Source organism: Genypterus blacodes, unplaced genomic scaffold, assembly GCF_046128005.1.
Source record: "Genypterus blacodes isolate CSIRO-AG114 ecotype Tasmania unplaced genomic scaffold, CSIRO-AGI_Gbla_v1 ptg000093l_1, whole genome shotgun sequence".
NCBI lineage: Eukaryota > Metazoa > Chordata > Actinopteri > Ophidiiformes > Ophidiidae > Genypterus > Genypterus blacodes.
This window is the reverse complement of record NW_027466897.1, coordinates 894,725-904,428: the sequence shown is the minus strand read 5'-3', so window position 1 is coordinate 904,428 and position 9,704 is coordinate 894,725. Positions and strand designations below refer to the sequence as shown.

General features: G+C 46.3%; 2 protein-coding genes across 2 annotated transcripts; both read right to left on the bottom strand.

The window, feature by feature from the left end:
* Positions 1–238: 238 nt before the first annotated feature.
* On the bottom strand, positions 239–5,714 carry gpr161b (G protein-coupled receptor 161b). The gene is made up of 6 exons (XM_076159099.1): positions 5,478–5,714; positions 4,059–4,449; positions 2,379–3,097; positions 2,167–2,274; positions 1,681–1,806; positions 239–1,494 (listed from the first exon to the last, which is right to left on the bottom strand). The coding sequence occupies exons 2-6, from the start codon at positions 4,400–4,402 to the stop codon at positions 1,220–1,222; spliced, it is 1,572 nt and encodes a 523-aa protein (XP_076015214.1). The 5' UTR covers positions 4,403–4,449; positions 5,478–5,714; the 3' UTR covers positions 239–1,219.
* Positions 5,715–5,914: 200 nt separating this feature from the next.
* Positions 5,915–9,214, bottom strand: otc (ornithine transcarbamylase). The gene is made up of 10 exons (XM_076159230.1): positions 9,056–9,214; positions 8,837–8,963; positions 8,674–8,755; positions 8,048–8,135; positions 7,744–7,897; positions 7,537–7,659; positions 7,372–7,425; positions 7,108–7,257; positions 6,589–6,726; positions 5,915–6,503 (listed from the first exon to the last, which is right to left on the bottom strand). Exons 1-10 carry the CDS (start codon positions 9,133–9,135, stop codon positions 6,444–6,446), a joined length of 1,056 nt encoding a protein of 351 aa, XP_076015345.1. The 5' UTR covers positions 9,136–9,214; the 3' UTR covers positions 5,915–6,443.
* Positions 9,215–9,704: the final 490 nt, after the last annotated feature.

Here is a 9,704-nt window from a genome sequence, read left to right as displayed (position 1 = left end):
CTTCTTCGCAAGAGGTCGTTTAATAATCCAAAATTTGGATCGTGAACTTCGTCTGCATTTGGGTTTCGTACATGAACACATAACGGCCGTGCAACTGGCGTCCCCCAGGTCAAAGAATGAAGCGATACATTCATTCCAGAAATAAAGAAAATGTCATCTTTAAACTTCCAACTCCTGTCATGATTTCAAATGTGACAGCAGAGCATCATCATCATCATCAATACGGAATTGATCAGTGTGAAGGTATAAACACAAACACTTTTAATAGCATCGATTACCTCAATACAAAACATGAATGCACATATTTGTTTTACAAGTTATAGTGGAGACCAAAGGGTTAAATCACCTTTCTGGTAGTTTTCTTTCCATAATAGTACCATGACGACAACATAACGAGGTAAGACTGGAGCACCGGCATTTCACCACCTCTGTGCTCGCTTCATATCAAAGCTGCTGACTTTAGGAAGCGATGGGAGTGTGAACGTTCACCTGGTTGACCTGTTAACCAGGTGAACCAGTGTGGAGTAGAAGCTCAGTGCGGCTCAGACCCAATGTGACAGACGGACATCTGACTTTACGTCACACAGGCCAGATTAGGTTACACTATGAACAAATGCTTGCTTTGATATAATTGTGTAATATTTATACACTTTTAAGACATAATCCTGTCATAAACATGTTGGTCTTTACTCCATTATTACTAAATATACTTCAACCACACGGAATTAAAACACTGAGGAAAATAATATAGAATGAAAATGTATTCTACTGGCGGAGGTACACACTTTATATTCAAGTGCAATCGCTGCGTCTCTCTTGGCAGCTCCTCTGTCTCACTGATGTACCTGATTCTAAATCAGCTACAGTTACTAAAAGGTAATGACAGGATATGGAACACATCCAAGTTGGCGAGTACCTTAACACTAAAAAATGCCCCTCGATAAGATTCTGTTCTGTGTGCGTGGAGAGGTTCGGGGCTCGGGAGACTCGGGGGGGGGGGGGGGGGGGGGGGGGGAATCTCGTCCCATTTCCTATGGGCGGTCCACAGGTGAGCTGCACATCTTTGGACTCGAGGGAATCCCCTGAACTAAAGGGACTGGGACCATCTCACCCGTGAGGCTACAGTGCTTCGAAAATCATCTCTGAAATACTCGGGTCGGCTTAAACTCGTTTTGTCTTTAAGTACCGATGAGTGGAGAAACTCCAGGGCCGTTTGCGTTCACGCGTCTACCTCCTCCACGTTCTGCTCGTCTTCCTCTCGGTCATCCTTGACGATCCCTTCGTCGATACTCTCCAGCCGCAGTCTTTGGCCGTCCAGGTATCTGGGTCTGGCCGTCGCCCTGGACGCGAGTGCGGCCGGCAGGGCTGAGTCCTCGCCAAAGAGCACCAGCTTGGCGTCGCTCTCTATGGCCTTTGCCAGGCAGGCGGCGAAGGTGTCGAGGGATTTGTGGATCTCTGCCTGGATCTGCACCGTGGTCGCGTTGGCGCTTTCAGCTGAGGAGAAAAGGCAGACCGGATTTCAACATTTGATTGTGAATGAGACGCTTTTTAAAGTTGTTTTGAAATGTTTGTGCTCCCTTTTGATCACTGATGGTGCAGCTGCTGTGTTCAAAGCCCCTGAGAGTATGAGGGAAGTCCTTCCCCTCTAATCTTTCCCCTGCGCTGAGACATGATGGCTACCTTTGCATTGATCCACCTGGTCTTCAAAGGTGACTGAGCTCCTCCTCTTCACGGGCACATTCCCATGACACTGCTGAAGGGAGGAGCCGTCTGTGGAGAAGTTATCCAGCAGCATCACGTCTGTGCCTGACAGAAACACAAGGATCTGTTAACTATAGAAAGCAGTAAACATTGGAAACACCTCCAAAACTAGTATTCAGCCATTTGGTTCTTTGCATTACACATGACGTTACATGTCCTCCACTGAAAACATGAGCTGGGAAAAAGGAATGCGAGTCTGTGGGAGAATGACGCAACTGAAAAAACACGAGCATCTGCCAGCCGCTAACACACATCTATACCAGGAGCATTAATCACTCCATCAAATTGGATTAAGCCAATAGAAACGGGAAACACAATTTGTACAGCTTAAGGACAGAAATAAATCTATGTTTTTAGTCCTGCTGTCCAAAGATTTAATCCTTCACTGGGTTGAAATGCACTTACATGAGTCCTGAGTGAAACTGAAGCCAGTGTCTCCTGTGCTGCTGCCGGGGGCCAACAGATGTCCTCCACCTGCCAGCATGGCGGTGAGGTGCGGGGACATACCCAAGTCTGAGGGGACACAAACAAACGAGGTCATCACAAACAACACAGCAGCCTTCCCGTCTACCGTCTCTAACACCAGCCATGAAGGATGTAATGATTAAAATATTCACCTGTGATTCTGTTGGAGATGCTAAAGAGGCGCGACGTCCGTTGCCGCGTGGCGAACGACTCTCTGTAGTAGCGATCGCCGAAGCACATCCCCAGCAGCTCCTTCCTCACCGTCTTATTCCACAGGCCGTAGATGAGCGGGTGGCACACGGCGCTGCAGAGAGACAGCCACGCCACCAGAGTCTCCAGCCCGTGAGACACGCTGCCCTGTCCCCAGAAGGCCTCCGTACAGACCACGCCCACATAAGGTCCCCAGGATATGAAGAAGGTGCCGATCACCACTAGGATGGTGACGAAGGCTTTACACTGGCTCCCTGCGTACACCAGGCTCCGCCGGCTCCCGTTAGACGACGTGGAGGTGCTTGAGTTCTTGCGTCCGTTCCTCTGCGCTCCGGTGGCGTCGTCCTGTGCCACGACCGTCCCGCAATGCACCTTCCTGGCTTTCATGCGGGCGACGCGGAAAATCACGCCGTAGCAGCCCAGCATGACGAGGAGGGGGGGGAGGATGCACCAGGCCACCCAGAAGACCGTGTAGCTGGGCTCCCTGTGCCAGGCGGCCACGCAGGTCCACTTATAGCAGTCAAACTCAAAGTTGGACCAGCCGAACAGGGGGGGCAGGCAGCCCACCAGGGAGTGCAGCCACACGTAGGCAATGACTACCGCCGCCCTGTTCCCGGTGATCTTCATGGGGTAGATCATGGGGTACAGCACGGCGTAGTACCTGATGGAGGGAGAAAGGGACAGGAGGGAACGATCAGGACCAGGGAGTGTGTGTTCACTTCACTTCACTTCACTTCAGCTTGGAAAGTTTTTCCCCTCAGACATTAGTCCAGTGATCTGGGAAAATCTCCAGCCGCTTAAGTGTGTGTGGTTAACCGGCCTTATTTACATAATGACCTAAATACATGTTCATGTTGGGTTTGTGGACACGAACACGTTTCTTTCAAAAACAGGAGGGATCATGTTCGCCCCTTTGACAACAGTATCAGAGTCCAGTGTGTGTTTACTGTGTCATCAGAATGGAGGCAGCAGACCGTCTCACTTTGTAACACACACACACTACAAATATGGGATTCTTATCGATTCCTAACAACATAAACATTTTGTTGTTTAGTCACACACACACACACACACACACACACACACACACACACACACACACACACACACACACACACACACGCGGGGGGGGATTGTCGAGGGGCTTAACGTTCCAGCACCCACGGGGCCCCTCTTGTGTCGGTGTGTTTCCAGAGTGATTACCCAAAGCAACAAACCCAGATTACATGATAGCAAATCAATGGCAGTACAGCGTTCGTGTCAACATACAGTAGGGACCGGCTGTTCCCATGGTGACTCATGTAGTGCCATGACTTCTCAAAAATACAATCAAACTAATTTGTTGTTGTCCCAAATTCCTCTATCTACCAACAAACCGGCCTTGTCTTCTCACAAGGGACGTTTGCTGACAATGACTGCTCTTTTACGGCAACGCCCTGCATTACACACGCCTTGCTCGAGGGCACATCCAACAGCCACCTCTTTAACCTTCAGGAAAATTCTGCACATAATCAGTCAAATCACTGACAATCCAGGAGAAAAGCATGTAAACTCATCATTCCTTCAAGTTAAAATAGCACAATAACATAATAATAATGTTAGGATCATTATTTGGCACCAACCTGTCGACAGCAATAGCTCCCAGGGTGAGCATGCTGGCGGAGCTGATGAGCAGATAGAGCAAGGCGGTGAAGTTGCACCACACCACGCCGAACACCCACTCCCTCTTGGCCGAGCTCACCGCCACGAACGGCAGCACCAGCACGGACAGCAGCAGGTTGGACAGAGTCAGGCTGAAGACAAACTTGTTGCTGGGCGTGAGCAGGTAGGGCCGGCGGTAGAGCGTCCCCACGATCACAAAGTTCCCCACGCACGCCAGGATGGTGATGGTGACGATGGAGACCGACTCCAACACGGCCAGACCATCGCCGCTACCTGCCGCCGTGCAGTTCCTACTGATGTTCATGGTGAGATGCTGGCCCGCCGGGCAAGGGGAGGCATGGGAGGAGACGTCTGAGGAGGAAGACAGATGAGAGACAACGGATTAGGAGGATATTGCAAAGTAACTCAAGCACCATGTTGAGTTTATTGGCACATACTGGCTTATGATGCCTTCAATTCCTGTCTAACCTGATACGCCACAGCTATAGGGTTGTACTGATTAATTGTAAGGACACACCCGAGCTGTCTCATCGCTATGTGAGGACAGACAGAAGACAATGTAAACCCATCTCAGAGATATGCTTGGTATTGATTCAATGTTGGCAGCCATGCATATGGAATCTGTAGTACAAACATGTTTGTTTACAGCTACGTTTGCATGACAACAATACCCATTACCTTCGGTGTTTACTTTTTAAAATTGACTACATTCTACCGATATCTTTGACATTTAAGTTCATTGCCAAATATGACGTTTCCTGCTTACGAAACACTTTATTACCATTTGTTAATAATAGGAACAACATACAGGTAAATACAAGTCAAATACAGCCTGTGTACGTGGGCTGCGGCTCATTTTATTGTGAATAACCTGCGACAATAACAGGATTATTAGACTTCAATTGTTTCCAGTCATCTGGTGTACCACCGGGGGAACACGTCCGACAGTTTGATCCCCTCTACAGGCTTTAACGGCTTTAAATCTGCTTATTAACACCAAATCCAAAGCGGATAATCACGGAGAAGCGATCAAAGTTCAACTCATAGCCTGAACATGTTTAAGTGTTCATTTAACGGACGCAACCATCATCCGGCTGTATTTTTACTACAATTAATAAGTGAAAACCCCATTTATTAAGCGCAGACTAGTTAGTAAATGTTGATATTAACTTTTTTGGAGTGTGAAAAAAGTCCATCACAACATAAATCAATATGGCCTCTCCACATTTCTACACTTTTTTTTATTAATAATTCAGTTGGTTCAGCTCTGTGGACACCACTAGCTCGTTAGCTTTAGCTAAAACAACAAGCGTTAGCCGAGGTTAGCCGAAACTTTCTCCCATTGTCCCCCCCCCAACAAACACTCGGACCCCGCGTACCTGCTTTGCTTCGCCGTGGTTCCACATTTTGTCCTCCGCGGAGACAAACCGTCCGTTTCTAACGTGTCCGTGTCCTCACTAAGACTCTGAGGCTGCTGACTGAGCCCGGAACATCTCCATGAGGCTCGACATTCTCAAGTTTTTAACTGTCCCTCCTCAACACACACACGGCCAGCTGCGGCTGCAATGGCGTCCTCCTCCCACCTCCGCGAACTCCGAGCGGAGCAGAGAAGCGGACTCCCTCTGTGTGGGTGGTCGAGCTTCACCTAATTTCCTTCATTTTGACTCGTTAGTTTAATTGTTTTTCTCTGCGTTTGACTCACAAACAGCCATTTTGCTGCATACGAATACTGAGAATTGTTTAAATGACAACAAATATGCTCAGAAATGCATAAACGCGTTTTAATTAAGTTATATAATTCGTGATATAGTTAGGAAACACGGAAGCTATGCTATGTGTTTACAAAAACTATGTCAATATATGAATACACAGGTTTATTATTCAGGCTGTTGTATTATGTTATCACTGAAATGCAGCGTAGCATCTTTTCATTCCGCTGCTGGACCACCCAAGAAGATCAAAGCTTCCCGCACAAATACGTCACCCTCAGCCACCCAATCAGAGACAGGTGACAATTCCCAACCCCAGCCGCTTGGTGGCGCCCGTGAACCCCTGAACGCCACAGGTGGATGACGTCCCCCTTTTAGGCAGTTAAACTATGGGAGCTGTAAGTAGATATCATGAGCCACTGTTAAAAGACTTTACTGAACTGATTACAAATGTTACGATGAATAAATTAAACATTTTCCACAATCAGAATAAAGTGGCTGTTACATTAAGTGGGAAAAACATGTTTTATTAGACGTTGTCATGTTAATTTGTATTATTTGGCAATGTTTTAGGTTTAACAGTAATTGCTTGTTATTTATGCTAGCTGACAAGTCAGTTAGCAGTAGGATCAGACGTTAAAACTTGAGCATTGGGATCTGTGGAGTGTAGTCAGTCAGCAGAGACACCATCAGGCCCTGAAAGAGAGGACAGATGATCATCAAACTGAAGCCAAAGATAGAGAGAGAACCAAAGCCGTACATACAAAACTGTGTGACTCACCATGATTGTCCACTTCCTGTTCTCAGCCTCAGGAAAGACGAGTGAGCGGGATGAGTAGAATACCTGGTCATCTACTTCCTCCATCTTCCGGGGGAGACAGTGCAGGAAGGTCCAGTCTGGCTTAGCAACACTTCCTGTCTGTTAAGGGACGTAACCACAGGATGGAGGTATGAACTCCTTTATCAATAGTGTGTGTCTCATCTCCCCAACTCTTCTCTCTTCATCTTTGTGCTGATTATTTCTTCCTACCCAGTGTCTGAAGCTGATATTTAACATCATTACATTGTCCAAAGTATAATGTTCTTTCTTACTTAGCTTGATGTAAACCTACAATTAGGATAGTTTCAAGTTATGTTAGATTCAAGGTCATTTGCTCACCGTCAGCCTCTAAAATGCCAATTTGGGAGAAGACAAAGCTCCAATTACAACTGTTATTGTTTCTAACAGCCGCCATGGAAAGAATGTAATTACAGATATGAAGTCTGGTTTCTACACAATCCAAATCTTTGCCTTCTTTACCTGCATGGTAATCTGGTAACCTTTGAAGTCTTTCAGCCTCTTTTTCTTCTCCTCCTCCTGCCCCATGCTGACCCAAGTGTCAGTGACCAAGACGTCGCTGCCATGCGCCGCTTCCATCGGGTCAGAGGTCAGAACAAGCTGGGTTCCATGCTGAGACAAAACAAAACATAATGAATTCAGAAGAAGACAGCAACATTTACATATAGGAAGAAAATGACACCCATGGGTCTATTTACGTAGCATAACACCACGGGAGGGACTCACCTGCTTGGAGAGTCTCTGTGCCTCTTCAATTACACTCTTTTCTGCCTCGTACCCCTGAGGATGAGGAGTTGGTGTGAGATTTATAGAGGACCACAAGCTTCTATTGTCCCTTAACTCCATCTTGTAAGATATAACTGTGGGCATGATTCTCTAAAAAAAGCAAACCTTGGGTGTCGCAACTCGAAGATGAACTCCCAGTTTGGCTGCAGTCATCATGAATGAATGGAGGACATTGTTCCCATCTCCAATCCAGCTCACTGTTAGTCCACTCAAGGATCCATAATGTTCCTTTTAGGGAAGAGTCGTAATTTAGGAAGTGCTGCTTATTCAATAAATGATACAACTGGGATAAGAAACAGGGAACACCTTTACCTGTAAGGTGAGGAAGTCTGCTAGAATCTGGATTGGATGGTAGAGGTCAGACAGGCCGTTAATGATGGGGATGGAGGCCTCCTTATGGAGCTCCTCCAGGGTGGAGTGGCTGTACACTCGTGCCAAAACAATATCACAGAGTCCAGAGAGAACCCTGCAGTGAGGAGACAGACATGTGGGGGCTCCAGGAAACACGTCAGGGAATATTGGAGCCATTACCAACAACAAACGCTGCTTTTATCCCGTTATACAGAATTAAAAGAGGAACGATCCCATGCACAATGCAGACAGATACTGGACTGACCTGGCTGTGTCTGTGGAGCTCTCATTCACTCCCAGGTGGATGTCCTGGGAGGTGAGGAAACAAGGGTGCCCACCCAGCAACGCAAAACCTGGAATGGGAATCGCCAAGTTAACGGAAATGCTTCACAGATGTTTGAATCTTTGTTTGTTAAGCAATACAAGTCCACCCCAACATGTTTAGATACATATAACAGATACACTATAAAGGGGGGGATAAAGGGAAAAGAGGAGTGTGAACGTGAGCTCAGAGGGTTTAGTTAAGGGGAAAGAGGCGGTTCAGCAGTTCTATTGTGTCCTGCGGTATTATCTTTGACTTCTGGCCCACTGAGCTCTGTGTTGAATGGTATGAGCCCATATAGTAAAGCTGCCTGTATTAAAGGAAAGCGGAGGATTTATACATTGTAGAAAGCTACAGGGTCCATGCAGGTTATAAACATGACTGATGCTTGTAAACTAGTTTGTTCTGGCTGAAATATGCATTAACAGCCTCCATTATCACTTTTGATGTGACTTCAGGGCAGACACACAGGCACGCACGCACGCACACACACACACACACACACACACACACACACACACACACACACACACACACACTCTCCAGAGCCTGATACACCAAACCCCCACCTGTCTCTGTGGACATTCTCGTCCTGGTGCTCCTCTTCTCAAATATCATAGCAATGGACTTCCCTTGCAGAAGTGGCAGATACTGAAATAGAAACCAGGGAGCTCCTTCACTGACTCAGCAGTAACTCAGACGGTGAAACAAGCTTCACTTCGTTCATTCTACCTGTTTTTCATGCTTGATCCGGTGTTTGAGGTCTCCGGACACCCACAGGAGTCTCTTGATCTCCTCTGAACTGAAATCCTTCAGTGTGAGGAAGCTGCGACCCTTCAGACTCTCTGCGGCTCCATTACTGAAACATGAAGCAGTCCCGATGCGTCACAGTGCTTCTATCTCAGCGGGTGACAGCTTGATAAAAGTTTTAAATGTAAATATAAATCTTACCTAAACCGTCGCACCCGAATGTTTTGCAAAGTTTTAAAACATCGTGAAACGATGTTTGCTGACACCCCGTGAGGAAACATCGCGGGATCAATTGGAAGTTGATAGTAGAGCAACAGTGACGAAGTATTTCATCAGGGCAAATCAGTTTATTCAGACAGGCTGAAGCAGGCGGACCGGCAGCGTGGCTGTCAGTGACGTCTTCCCACTAGGGGCAAGGGGCGTGGCTTAGTACTGTGGAGAAACATTATACTTGTGTAGTTATTCGAAAATCCTAATATACAATTATACATAATATATAAATATAAAAATTAAATAATATATTATGAGATAATATAAAAAGGGCGCTTAATTTCAAAAACGGCTCTGCTTTTGTTCAGTCAGAAATAAAAGGGGCTACCAATAGTGACTTCAGGAAAAAGGGTTTAAATGTTAAGTTGAAGTGTTTAGACAAATAAGAGTGATGGTTTGGGTTGGTAAAATATTTTTGTATTTAAGATTATAACAAGAACCCATTTATTTTATTTGTTTGTTTGTTTGTTGCAGTGCAATAAGATTGGCTCTGTGATAACACAGCTCAGTCTGGTGGAGATGAAGCATCATTATATTTATTGGTTGTTTATTGCATCATGCCATCTGGAAGCCCGACACA